This window comes from Ips typographus, linkage group LG9 (genome assembly GCF_016097725.1).
Source record: "Ips typographus isolate SLU linkage group LG9, UJ_Ityp_2.0, whole genome shotgun sequence".
Lineage (NCBI taxonomy): Eukaryota > Metazoa > Arthropoda > Insecta > Coleoptera > Curculionidae > Ips > Ips typographus.
The window spans coordinates 9,848,792-9,863,139 of NC_138430.1; the positions used below are offsets into that span (position 1 = coordinate 9,848,792).

At 39.6% G+C, this 14,348-nt stretch overlaps 2 protein-coding genes and 1 long non-coding RNA gene across 4 annotated transcripts; 2 read left to right on the forward strand and 1 right to left on the reverse strand.

Annotated features, from left to right (window-relative positions):
• The first annotated feature begins 1,712 nt into the window (after nt 1-1,712).
• Nucleotides 1,713-3,740, forward strand: LOC145733585 (mitochondrial ribosome-associated GTPase 2). Of its 2 annotated transcripts, XR_014179233.1 has the most exons (7): nt 1,713-2,015; nt 2,070-2,283; nt 2,339-2,476; nt 2,623-2,756; nt 2,808-2,946; nt 3,005-3,656; nt 3,705-3,740. XR_014179233.1 is itself a non-coding variant. In XM_081986483.1 (6 exons), exons 1-6 carry the CDS (start codon nt 1,905-1,907, stop codon nt 3,376-3,378), a joined length of 1,110 nt encoding a protein of 369 aa, XP_081842609.1. In that variant the 5' UTR covers nt 1,713-1,904; the 3' UTR covers nt 3,379-3,740. The 2 variants fall into 2 exon arrangements, 1 of the variants encoding a protein (XP_081842609.1); XM_081986483.1 differs by having other exon boundaries at nt 3,005-3,740.
• Nucleotides 3,741-4,034: 294 nt separating this feature from the next.
• mRpL15 (mitochondrial ribosomal protein L15) lies at nt 4,035-5,349 on the reverse strand. Its single transcript, XM_081986484.1, has 4 exons — nt 5,151-5,349; nt 4,935-5,092; nt 4,425-4,750; nt 4,035-4,372 (listed from the first exon to the last, which is right to left on the reverse strand). The coding sequence occupies exons 1-4, from the start codon at nt 5,241-5,243 to the stop codon at nt 4,071-4,073; spliced, it is 879 nt and encodes a 292-aa protein (XP_081842610.1). The 5' UTR covers nt 5,244-5,349; the 3' UTR covers nt 4,035-4,070.
• Nucleotides 5,350-5,830: 481 nt separating this feature from the next.
• On the forward strand, nt 5,831-7,090 carry LOC145733791 (uncharacterized). The gene is made up of 2 exons (XR_014179278.1): nt 5,831-6,863; nt 6,942-7,090. It is a non-coding gene; the product is annotated as an uncharacterized LOC145733791 (long non-coding RNA).
• The last annotated feature ends 7,258 nt before the right edge of the window (nt 7,091-14,348 follow it).

Below are 14,348 nucleotides of genomic sequence, written 5' to 3' on the forward strand. Positions count from 1 at the left end.
ATTTTTAGTATTTTTACAAAATGTTGGGAGTTCATTGACTGGCTTGATGAGGTGTTGACGTTATGTAAACATTGCCGGAATTTTCAATGATAAACGGACCTAACTAACACTCCGACGGTTTCGTTGACGTTTTCCACATTCGCCTCGTACAGTTTGATCAAACTATTGCAAATTTACGGCATTTTTTAAAGAAAATTCCAATTAAATATTTCATTGACTAGAAACTTAACATGGCTACCTTTTTACTTGCAGCCGGTTGACAGGAGATCGATGATAGATGTCAACCGTATCAATTCTTTAAGCGCTTTCGAAAATTCAGTTTGCTCAAAAGTGCGAAATGCTAAACTTTTCTTTTTAGCAGTGTTAAAGTAACAGTGCAAGCCGAGGTGCAAACTACAAGCAAAAACATTTTTAATATGCAAAACCTGCCCTTAATAATTAAAAGAAATAAGAATAATTTATTTTTAATATACATACACGAGATTTATGAGTGTATGACCCGTAAAGCACAAACAGTTTTAAATTTACTCTTTCAGCATTACTGCTGGACTTCATATTGTTCATCGTCACAAAAAAGTATCAAAAAAAAGTGAAATGAATAAGTAATTCACAGTTACATGTACTCAATTTTTTCTGTTCAAGAATATAAAAACCAAGAGTAAAAATAGTTTGCTTTAATAATTTTTTATAAAATAAGGCGCTCTCAACTCTACAATTTAAATTAACATTGAACATATTCAACAGTACAATATTTGCAGTAATTGCACCAAAATGAAAATTTTTGCATACGCATTTTAATCTACCTTTAAGTAAAGATTTGACTTTCCGAAAGTGCCTACAAGATTATGCGCGCTATACAAAGGCTGTGTTCGATTCGATTACGCATCTACCCCAGATTCATTCGGTAAAAACGCCCTTACGAATTTAACCGCTTTAGCAGGTTGTTAAAATCCTTGACAATGGTTTAGAGGTATATTTGCATCATATTTTGAATTTCGAGTTTACTGTTTAACCAGCAGATAGTCTATAATACGAAAAAATTACAATTTTTAGTTGCTGACTGCGGGCGTGACCTCGCACCGACCTGAGCCGACCTCGCTCCGAGTTCTCCGACGCCTTATCGTTTCGCCATGCTTTCATCTATCATGTGCTTCCTTTCATGGTGCAAGACAAGGAAATTGGTTGAATAATGCTGCCCATCTTTTTCCGATAATCAGTGCAATGCAACTCCCCTCTATCGTGACTTCGCCCTCTGCGCCTTACACAATGCGCAATACGCTAGAATTCCAACGCGGTTTTTCTGTCTTGCTTTTTGCTTTAATCGAATTATTAACGATGGGATTGATGGGCTTTTTTGCGAAAGCCCGTAAATTAGAATCGCTGGCATATTATCGTGAATTAATTAGCATCAGAGAATTCATTTAGCTTCATAGTCGGCAACGTAATGTAACTTAAAAACTAATTAGAACTATTAGATTGCTAAAGCTAGTGAGTAGTGTAGTGACTGACTGAAGGTTATATTTGTTTTTTTTTAGTGTTAACCAATTACTACAATTATTAGTATCAAACAAGTAAATAAAACAAAAATAAAATTAATTGGATTTGGTCAATTTCGAAGCTCTCAACCTCAACGGGACGAACACACGAACAGCGAAAAGTATGACAGTTGATAGTTCCGTTCTATCAAGCGCCAGCCACGTTTTTAAAAGAGAAGATTTTACTATTACTACCTGTACCTAACCTCAAAGAAGCGTTTTTCTGTTGTAATGTTTTTTGAAGGTTTTTTCTAAAAAAAAATGCTAAAGTAAGGAAAGGATTTCAGCATTATCAAACCAAAACTAAATACGAAACCTATATTAATGAAAAGATATTGTAAATAAGAAAATGTAGTAACTCTAATCAAAATGTTGAACTGTATAATTGAATCAGCACAACTGACTAGGGGAATTGCAAAGTTTTCACAAAAAGTAGCTCGACCACTACCAGCAAGAAAACCCAAAGCAGCCGGAGATGCTGTAAGTTTATAATCTGCAATTCATCCTCAAAAATTAATTTATTCAACTCTCTAGACTAAAAACTTTGTTGACACCAAATACCTCAGAGTTGTTGCTGGAAATGGTGGAGATGGTTGCATTTCGTTTTTACATTTGTGGAGTAATGAGTTTGCTGGTCCTGACGGTGGGGATGGAGGACATGGAGGTCATGTGATTTTTCAGGCTACTAGTGATGTTAGGGACTTGACTAGTTTACCTACTGTAGCTAGAGGTACTGATGGTGAGAAAGGTACTAAAAACCTAAGAAGTTTAAAATAAAGTTTTAAATCTGGAAATATTTTTAGGAACCAATAAAGATTGTAATGGTAAAAATGCTGATCATGTAATAATTAAAGTGCCAGTTGGCACTGTTATTAAAAATAAAGATGGAAAAGTTATTGGGGATTTAGCTAAAGAGGGAGTTATGTTTATTGCTGCAAGGGGTAAGTGAAATATTAATTCTAGCACAAAGTTTCTTCTTTCAAAGATTTTCTTCATAGTTCAGTTTAAACATTAATACAACTTGCATACAAATTTTATATGAACATATCTAGTGACGGTACCTATTACCAAATTAATGTTTTCTCAGGGGGTGCAGGAGGAAAAGGCAATCATTTTTTCACTACAGATATTGAGCAGTCTCCTAAAATATGTGAATATGGAGCAACAGGAGAGGATTTGGAATATTTTATAGAAATTAGGAGTATGGCTCATATAGGACTTGTAAGTTGACAATTAAATCAGGATCTAAAAGTTTAAAGTTTATTATCTCAGATTGGTTTTCCTAATGCTGGAAAAAGCACGCTTTTACGAGTCATGTCTAGGGCACGACCTAAAGTCGCGCCTTACCCTTTTACCACTTTAAAGCCTTATTTAGGTATTGTGGAGTATGATGATTATGAACAAATTGCTGGTAAGTTTAATGTATGAGTAAAGTACCAGAAATGGAATGATGTAGTTATTATTTTCAGTTGCAGATTTGCCAGGACTAATTTCTGACTCACATAAAAATAAAGGTTTAGGCATTCAGTTTCTCAGGCATGCAGAACGTTGTATGGCTTTAGTTTTCGTCATTGACGTTTCATTAAGTGAACCCTGGACATATCTTAATACCATAAAATATGAGCTGTCTCAGTTCAATGCCAATATGAGCAATAGACCTCATTTAATAGCAGCTAATAAGATTGATCTGCCAGGAGCTATGGAAAATGTAGAACTGCTGAAAAGCAAAATTGATTCTCCTATTATACCTGTATCTGCACAAACAGGAAAAAATGTAAAAAGGTTATTAACTGAAATGAAGATTATTTATGATAAGTACAAAGAGGCTGGAGGACAAATGTAATTAATTGAAGATCATTTCTAATACTTTATTAGTTAGGACCATACCCACTGCAAGGTTTCGGCGCTCTAAAAAAGTGTACTTTTAATGTTTTTTGTGTAATACCGTTTTACAATGTTTTTATTGTTCAATTTGTGCATTTTTTGGATAATTTCTAGAGGCATTACTTTAAATTAATTAGTATAACAGATTTGGGTTTTACTTTTTCAAAAGCATACATTTGTCACTTAGTAGCAAACAGTCAACAAAAATAAATATGATTCTTAAACGTTTTCCGGGCTGTATGTACAGTCTGATAAAAATAAATGTGTCACAACGATTTCTGTAAGCAGGCTTGACATAATATAGTTTATGTTTCAAATAAAGGTACTTTACTTTTACCTTGGTACTTTGAGCTGCTTCACCATTTTTAGGGCTAAAGCTGAAAATCTTGTTACTTAATCCTTTTTACAGTTTCCAATCCCCCAAGCGTTTCATATCGCTGATTTTTTTCTCCCGAATCGGCCATAAACAGTGTTGAAAAAAATTTTACGGCATAGTGTCTGGGAAAATGCTACTTTGCAAAAGTGTGCACAAAGTAGCTTCTATGCGGTCATTTGTAGTAAAAAATCATTGATAGGACTCATTAATGATTTTAAGGAAAAAACTTAATAAAAACATTTATGTTACGTAATTCTAAAATTATAATTAAGTTTCTATGAGGCATAATACTGTAACAATTCTTCCTCTTGTGGTTTCAAAATTGCTTTATCTTTCAAGTTCACAATCCAACCAGGTTCTAATCCATAAAATATTTGTCTGGGATCTTTCCTTTCAGTCAACATGATATACTCTGGATCATCCTCAATTTTTGGTAAAGTATACCCATATTTCTGAGCCAATACCAAACGTTCTTCAGAGATTTTCTCGGGATGAGCCAAGTAACCTCTGTTTGAAGCCTCAGAATAATATTCTATTGCATCAGGTGGTGGCATCATCCTTCTTGGAATTGGTGTTCCTATAAAGTTAAAAAGCTATAAAACAAGTTTTATATTTCAATTGAAATGAACCTCTTTCAAAAAACTTTTTTGTGTCAAGCATAGTAGATAAACTGTGTGGGTCATAATAAGCTGTTGTGATAATGCCTCCAGCCCTCTCCACAGCAGCAATAACCAATTCACTGGCCCACTGAACTTCCAAATTGATTTTTGCTTCAAATATGTCTGCTCCTTCATCAGTTAAGTTCACTCCAAAATGACCCTGATCAACTGACATTTTGTAAATGCCAGTATTTAGAATGGCTACTAAATCAATAGGTTTTGAAGTGTCAATTCTATTTAGGTCAATTAATTTTTGTAGTTTCAGCATTGACAGTGGCGGGTATTGGCGTTTTAGACTAAAAATGTTTGATTTTAGGTTACAATATTATACATAAATTAGGCCTAACTGCTAAAATTGCTCAATATTTTGACAAAATGTCATGTTTTGAATCATTATTGACCAAAAAGATTGTAAAGTGCAACTACAACTTTTGCTACATCCTCTGTCTGAATACCTATGTATGAAATTATTTAACTTACTGGTGACCTTTATAGTATGGTTCATAAGGAAATCTCAAGTAAAATGGATTATTGCCGGTTTCATAGCCAAGACGAGGAAAGTTTTGTCTTTGTTTGGAACCTTTATTACCATCTCCATGTTTGTTTCCTCCATGTTGTCCTCTGCCCCGTGTTTCTTTCTGCAATTGTAAGAATAAAATGTAAGGACAAGAGGAGTTAGGTGTTTTGAATACCTACCCTTTTTGATCCAGGATTGTCTCGAATGTTGGCTAGGGATACCCTTGGTAAAAACCTAAGCAAATTTAGGGCCTTCTCAGATTGCCCCGGCATTTTGGGTGTTGGGTAACGATTTCTTAAAGAAAATTAGTCTTAATTATGCAGGCAGTCACAAACAAAAACGGTTTGAGGTTAGGTAGTGCCGTAATTCAACAATTCCACTATAGACGTCGCTGTCGCTCTAATGACACTGTTGCCGCATTCGTTTTCACGCTCTATGGAGCGAACAGAGCTTTTTTGACGTCACAACGACGTAATTTGACAATTGGCCAAATTATGGTTTTGCCAAAAAACGCTCTGCTCGCTCCATGGAGCTTGAAAACGAATGCGACTCAAATGTATGGTATTGGACGATTTTTAGGTCACCATCAAGTCGGAGATCGCGCGATTATTAACCGATCATACTATTATTTAGCGTATTGTGCGCCCGATACTTTACTGTGACGTCAGGATTTATTCGCCGCCGGGAAACAAAATCGGCCGATGGTTAGGTTAGGTTATATTGAATTAATTTTTATTTCCTGTCAGACACAGAGGTCACGTGACTGTTGTGCATGTCGACTTGGCAACGTCGCAAATTGTCGTTCGCTGGCTCTACTCGTGGTTCGTACTGTCAGCGCGCGCGCCAGGCAACCATCGTGTCCTTCCGTCCATCATCGCATTCTGGCCACGCGCCTCCGTTTTCCAAGACGCTCGCATATTTTTAATTTTGTTTCCTGGCGCGAGGAGAACAAACTTCACACACGTTTTGTTCCGGTCACTTTGACAGCTAATAACGTCAAAACCAGTCCGATTTCACTTGGCTTGATGGTACTCATTTTCGACTAATTTGGGGACGGCAAATCCATTCCAGCTGTCAAAATGACAGTAACTGTCACTCAATTCGAGACACTGGCGATTTGTGGAGATATCAAAAAAGTGATTTCACCAATGGATTGGGCGCCCCAAAATTAGTCAAAAACCACCCTTCACTCGTTTTGTTTTGATAAAAAACGCGCTTGAGATGCATTATTGTTAATCTGTCACTTTGACAGCTAATAACGTCAAAACCAGTCCGATTTCACTAGGGTTGATGGTACTCATTTTCGACTAATTTGGGGACGGGGAATCCACTCCAGCTGTCAAAATGACAGTACCTGTCACTTAGTTCGAGATCGGCCAAACGGTGTTATCAATCAACTCATGTGGGGATTTGTTTTCTATGATATTTAGACGTATGGTCCATTTTTTTCCCGTCGCGGTTACGTCATCATTTGCCTTTCTTGTCTATTACATGCGTTCCGAGCGCGATAGAATTTTGACGTCATCGGCCGCCATTGTTGGCAAATTAATAGTAAACAGCCAAATGTTTTATTTTTGATGTAAATTTTACAATATTTTAAGAAAAAAATCACCAATCAAAGAAACATGGATGCTGACAAGGTGATTTACCTAATATTATAAAAAGGAAGGCCCCTTGGGGGAGAGGTACCTTTTAATGAGCTGCTAATACTAAATAGCTTATGTTTCAGGTAGGTACCTTTCTGGAGTTTGCTTATCATGCTTTGAAACGGTCCCATTATCAACTGCTGCTGTAAAAGACTCTGACTGAACAACAAAAGGTGTTTGAAGCAATGGTTTAATGGTGTTGTCAAAATCCATATGCAGAGTGTTGAAATATTTCACATATTTCAGGTAACATTAGAAACATATAGGACATACCTAACTATGTTACTTAATATGTAAATTTGATCAAATGCCATTATTTTACAGAATTAGCCCCCCTTGCCTATACTTCTCTGACTACCTATAAGGCTAGAAACAGATGGTGCTACTGTTAAATACAGTATTTTACATCAGATAGTAGGTTAAATTACTATTTTAATTGTATTCATTATGAAATATACAAATAAAATCTTTAAGATTTTATTTTTTATCAAAAGTCTACCTAGTTTTCTTCATAAATATAGATAATTTACCTACCTGCTCTTTGGTACAATAAATTGAACTGAACATGTTAAATAAATCACACAACAAAACGAAACTGATATGTATTTAATGCTGCTGAGTAAATTTACAAAAGAAAATAAATAAGCAATTTAAATCACAAAAGCAAGTTGTTAAAACAGCAACAATTCTGTTGTAAGTTAAAACACTGCTACATCATCACCAAACTGCAAGAACTTCCTCAAGTCTCCAGGATTGGACACACATTGCCTGCCTTTCGTTTCTTGCAAATTTTATGGATTGGGCTGTTAATGACGACTCGTCTGGAAGAGCTATATGCTCCTACTTAGTTACTGGCCACCTCCAGGTCAGTTTTGAGTCCAGGGTCGGGAAACGTATTCACAGTGGTTGGTCTAAGACCAAAGACCAGAGTCTGTGTCTTAGCTGCATTGATGCTCAAACGATTAGCTGTTCAAGGTCTTTTGAGCAAACAGTAGTACAGTTGAACTGGTGTTAGTTAGACAGTTACCTATGTCAAGTAAAAAGAGAACCGGACCCCATGCACCACAGGGAGAGATCCTACAAGAGAGACAGTCACCAAAGGAGACGTGAGCAACGCAATGCTGCTAGGGCCAAGATGATAGGATCTCGAAAACTTCCGTATCATGGGACACACAGTCAAATGCTTTAGTCAAATCGAAAAAAGTTGCCTGTGCCTCAAAGCAATCCTGTATGCATGCAGCTGACCTATTGCTGTGCTAGTTGACATATTATTTCTAAAGCCACAGTTCTCCAAGAAACTACTAATCTGGTTTTTTAAAGCACATTCAAAGATCTTACCAACAATACATCATCCACAGAGGCAGGAAAAACCCCCTCATTAACACAATGGTTCAATAACTTAGTTAGCGGATAAACAATTGTCTCCCTCATCGATTTAAAGATCCTTACATTGAAATTACTAGGACTATTTTTAAGATCACTTATCTCATTAAAGGTGACAATCAATTCAAATTCAAACAACACTATTTATTATATTGTTACGGTCTGGGCCTACTATGCTCGATACTTCTTAACAAGCGCTCGCTTCGGGATGAAACCGATGCGCCGTAATATCTGGCCGGGCGCGTATTAAAGTAGGCCACAGTTAGGAAGCGCCGGACCTGGAACAATCGTTAAAATTCGACGCAAATCGCGAAGCGTTTCGCGGTCATTCTAGAACGTGGTTTGCGAATATAAAAGACGCGGTGTAAACCGCGGGAGTAGTGAATTTGAGAACGCGGTAAAGTTTAAATAGTGAAATAGTTGTGGAATTGTAGTAGTGTTTTTAATAGCCGAGTTAATTATTGTACGGAGTGTTTTGAAGTGTTAATAAAGTTATTAATTGTTGAGTTAAATTGACTTTGTGTGAACCCACGGGAAAATCGTAACAATTGGTGTCAGAAGTGGGATCGGACTTTAGTGCGACGTGAGTTGGAACTAAACTTCGGGTTAAAAACAGTGTTCAGAACCGGACTAGAGATTTTCGAAACAGTGGTGTGTTAAATTTATTTTATGCCAATAACAAGACGTCAAAGTGCAAACATGGAGGCCCAACTTGCAGCTATGATGGAAATGCTTAAACAAAATCGACAACAAGACAAGGAAGAACAAGAAAGAATTCGACAACAAGACAAGGAAGAACAAGAAAGGATTCGACAACAAGAGAAGGAAGAACAAGAAAGGATTCGACAACAAGACAAGGAAGAACAAGAAAGGATTCGACAAGAACAAGAAAGGATTCGACAACAAGAGAAGGAAGAACAAGAAAGGATTCGACAAAAAGACAAAGAAGAAGATAGAGAGCGGCAAGAAAAACGTAACATAGAAATATTGAACGGTCTAGCGGGGACCAAAACAGAAATCCAAGAGTATGTATCCCATAGTCTCAAAAAGATGGAGTATGACGTTCAGGTAAAATTAGACGATGTTCGGGAGGACATGAATAAAATTCAGAACGATGTTCGGGAGGACATTAATAAAATCCAGAATGATGTCGAGATAAAGTTACGTGACTTAGAGCAGAAAATTGACAGCAGAGGAGCCAGCTCTACAGTGATCACCGGAAACGGGCTCAACAAGATCAAGCCTCCCACATACGACGGTCAAACTTCATGGGCAACGTACCAACTCCAATTTGAGGCCGCTGCAAATGCAAATAGATGGAGTAACGAGGAAAAGGCTGTAGCACTGGTGGTGGCATTACGAGGACCTGCATTGGAGCTGTTACAGACTCTGCCTATCGCCCAACAAAGCAACTATGACGCATTAGTAGCTGCATTAGAACGACGTTATGGGGATCAGCATAGGAAAGGAGTGTACCAAACACAATTAAAGGCAAGACTGCAGAAAACTGGTGAAAATTTACAAGAGTTTGAGGCCGAATTCGTCGCCTTGTGCATCTGGCTTATCCAGCCGTCCCGGATGAAATCCAAGAAGAACTTGTGGCACAGTGTTTTGTAGATGGAATTCGAGATCTGGAAGTAAAGAAAATGCTGAAGATGTTCAAAGGAAGCAACAGCAGCGAATTACTAGTTCGAGCGCTGGAAGTTGAAGCTGCGTGCAATGACTTAAAGCCAAGGATCAGGGCCGTGACTATTCAAGAGGAGAGAGAACCGCCAGCCGATCATGCTGCTGCACCAATGAATGAAATTAAATCAATGTTCGGCCAAATAGTGCAACAAATGGCAGCATTAGCAAATGGCCAGTCCACACAGTTAGAACGGTCACGCCCGATCACTAGAGTGGAGTGTTATCGATGCGGACGTACGGGACACATCAAACGAGATTGTCGAGTAAGGATACCGTCCCGCTCTCCAACGAGGGACGTACAACCATCCAGGAGGGACCAGGAAAACTCCCACTAGTCAACATTACGGGGCGAATGTTGACTAGCGAAAACAAAGCCCCCAGAATTATCTCCATCAGAAACCTGGGTAGATCAATGGGAAGCCTGAACGTAGATGGAAAGGTGGATGCGATGAACGTTACTTTTACTTTGGATACCGGTGCGGCAGTATCTTTGATCCGGTCAAACCTTGTGGATAAAAGTCAAGTTAAGCCTTTACGAAGAAGTATTCTCCTGCGCACTGTGACTGGAGAATCGGCTAAAGTTTTAGGAGAAATAACAGTCAAGATTTGCCTTGGAAGGATTACGTTTTCCCACACTGTGTTAGTAGCGGATATTGAAGATGAATTATTCTGGGAATGGACCTGATTCGTCAACATGGATTTTCTTTTGATCCCGAGCAAAATATCCTAAGGTTTGGAAGTGAAGAGTTCATCCTGTCAACCAGTCACCGCTGTGAGTCACCCATTAATGTTTGGCATCTCAGACAGTAAAAATAAGCGGCAATTCCGAGCAAATAATTATTGGACAATTGGAGCAGAATTCTGGGAGCTGTGTTGGACTTGTACGAAACCCGGACCGACCAGGAAGATGCCTCATTGGGAAATCACTTGTAAATGGAGGAAGTGAAGTCCCAATAAGAGTTGCAAAACATTTTTTCAGACGACGTAAAAATCAACAAAGGCGAAATTATTGCGGTATTCGAGCCTGTAGTCAAAATAACCAATTGCGATGGGTTACCAGAACAGGAGGAGCAGTTGAGGGAAAACAAGCTCTTAAATGAACTTGAAAAGACCTGGAAACATCTGTCAACACCACAACTGAAGAAGGCTCGGAAACTGATTTTGGACCATGGTAGCATATTTGGAACACCGAACAATATGGGAAAAACTACCATTGTAAAACACCGAATTAACACCGGCAATGCACAACCGATTCGACAACCACCTAGGAGACTACCAATAGCCAAACAACAGGAAGTGCAGGAATTAGTGGACAGGATGCTTGACGACGGAGTTATAGAAGAATCCTGCAGCCCTTGGTCATCACCTGTTGTTCTGGTCACTAAGAAAGATGGATCAAGCAGATTTTGTGTAGATTACCGAAAACTGAATGACGTGACCAAAAAGGACAGCTATCCACTTCCCCGTATCGACGACACACTGACGACTTTGGCAGGATCCTGTTGGTTTTCTACTTTAGATTTGAAGAGTGGGTACTGGCAAGTTGGCATTGAGGAGCAAGATAAGGAGAAGACCTGCTTTTTCTGCTGGAAATGGGCTGTACCAATTCAATGTGATGCCCTTCGGACTTTGTAATGCTCCTGCTACGTTTGAAAGACTAATGGAAATTGTGCTTCGTGGCCTTAACTGGAAGACTTGCTTGGTTTATCTGGACGATATCATGGTGATGGGAAAAACTTTTGAAGAACATCTGGACAACTTGCAAGAAGTATTTGCTAGAATAGGTGGTGCCCATCTTCGATTGAACGCCAAAAAGTGTTGGTTCTTCAAAAGCAAGTCGAATTCCCTTGGCATGTGGTGACGGTCGACGGAATCCAGACGGACGACAAGAAGATCCAAGCAATTAGAGAATGGCCAGTACCAAAGGATAAACACGAACTCAGAAGCTTTCTAGGACTTGCCACCTACTACAGACGGTTTGTGGAAGGATTTGCCAACATCGCAGCTCCGCTACATCAACTTACTGAGGACAAAACACCCTACTGTTGGAATACCCAATGTGATCAGGCGTTCAGAAGATTAAAGGCATCACTTTGCTCCAGTCCCATCCTCAGTTATCCACAACCAAAAGGAAAGTTCATTTTAGACACAGATGCCAGTAATTCTGGTATTGGAGCTGTATTGTCTCAAGTCCAAACGGAGAAGAACATGTCATAGAATACTTCAGTAGGAAACTTACCAAAGCAGAACGGAACTACTGTGTAACGAGAAAAGAGCTACTGGCAATAGTAAAATCAGTCGATCACTTTCACAAGTACTTGTACGGACAGGAATTTTTGATAAGGACTGACCATGCGGCACTCAAGTGGCTCCTCGGAATGAAACAACCGGAAGGACAAGTAGCAAGATGGCTTGAAAAACTCCAGCAGTATAATTTCAACATCAAGCATCGACCCGGAAAGCTGCATAATAACGCAGATGCTCTATCAAGAAGACCTTGCGCCGAAGATTGTAAACATTGCCAGAAAGCGGAACAACGTGAAGGAGTTGTGTCCATCAGAATGGTTCAGCTGAAGACTGAAGATGAATGGGAGTACCGATGAGATTAGGAAGGATCAACTAGAAGACAGCGACATAGGCCCATTGTTGTTGAGAAAAGAACAAAGCGAGCCAAGACCAACATGGCAAGAAATCTCTAGCAAAGGCCTGACTTTCAAAGCACTTTGGGCTCAGTGGGACTCGCTTGTGGTTGAAGGCGGCTTGCTAAAAAGAGCTTGGGAGAGTGCCGATGGAAAAGAGATAAGGAAGCAGCTGGTAGTTCCCAGAGGAAGGGTCGACCACGTATTGGAGGAAATGCACAATGGAAAGACTGGTGCTCATTTGGGAGTAAATAAGACTTTGGACAAAATCCGGCAACGCTTTTACTGGGTGAACTACTGCCAAGACGTGAAATCATGGTGTCGACAATGTTCCATTTGTGCAGCTAGCCACGGACCACAGACGAGATCCCGGGGACCTATGAAGCAGTACAACGTAGGATTGCCGTTCGAACGTTTAGCCATAGACGTTGCTGGGCCTTTTCCTGAGACCAACAGAGGCAACAAGTACATTCTTGTTGCCATGGATTACTTTAGCAAATGGCCTGAGGTGTTTGCGATTCCAAATCAAGAAGCCAGCACAGTCGCTGATATTCTCGTCGAAAATGTCTTCAGTAGATTTGGTGTGCCGTTGGAGTTACACTCTGATCAGGGACGAAACTTGAGTCCAAGCTCTTTCAGAGGCTCTGTGACCTGCTAGGCATTAGGAAGACCCGAACAACGCCGCTTCATCCTCAGTCGGATGGAATGGTCGAGAGATTAATAAGACCATAGAGCAACATCTCTCAAAGGTTGTTGATCAGCATCAGAAAGATTGGGACCAGCATATTCCGCTCTTCTTGATGGCTTATAGAGCAGCAGTCCACAACTCAACGGGACAGTCACCATCTAAAGTTCTGTTTGGTCGAGAACTTCGACTTCCATGTGATGTGGTGTTCGGATCTCCAACAGGCCAAAGCACGAACATTGAGACTACGTTGACGAGTTGCAAAACAGATTACTGAACATCCATGATCTGGTCAGGGAAAGTTTGAATCTAACTAGCGACAAGATGAAAGCTCGTTATGATCTGAGGGCCAATTCGGGAGGGTTCCAGAAGGATGATAAAGTTTGGTTGTTTAACCCTCAGAGGAAGAAAGGCAAATCACCGAAACTAACACCTGTTTGGGAGGGACCTTACAATGTGGTAAAAAGGTTAAACGACGTCGTGTACAGAGTCCAACGCAGCCCCAAAGGCAAGATAAAATTGTCCATCTGGACAGACTCAAGAAATACCACGGATTAGATGAAGCGGATCGGGACGATCAGCTTTAAGAGGGGGCAGTGTTACGGTCTGGGCCTACTATGCTCCGATACCTTCTTAACAAGCGCTCGCTTCGGGATGAAACCGATGCGCCGTAATATCTGGCCGGGCGCGTATTAAAGTAGGCCACAGTAGGAAGCGCTACCTGGAAATTCTTGAATGCTCAAGGCACCCGCGAAGCGTATCGCGGTCATTCTAGAACGTGGTTTGCGAATATAAAAGACGCGGTCTCGACCGCAGTAGTAGTGAATTTGGGAACGCGGGTTAAGTTTAAATAGTGGAATAATTGTGGAATTGTAGTAGTGTTTTTAGTAGCTGTGTTAATTATTGTACGGGAGTGTTTTGAAGTGTAATAATTTAATTAATCGTTGAGTTAATTGACTTTGTGTGAACCCACGGAAAATCGTAACAATATCATAAAATATGACGAGTGTCACAAAATATGTTATTTTATGGGTGAAGGAACTTGACGCCCTCTAGCGGCCAAACGGTGCAATCAATCGAATCATGGGGGAGTATTTTGGGAAGCTTGAAATCTGCTCTATCTTTGTGTTCTATGACATTTTGACGTAACTTGTCAATAAGGGAGTAATTCAGGGTCAAAGCGACGTGTGTCAAAAAAATTTGATTTTATGTGAAGGAACTTTGAAGCCCTCTACGGCCAAACGGTATGACCAATCAACTCATGTGGGGATATTTTTGGAAAGCTTGAAATCTGCTCTATCTTTTGTTTTCTATGACATTTTGACGTAACTTGTCAAA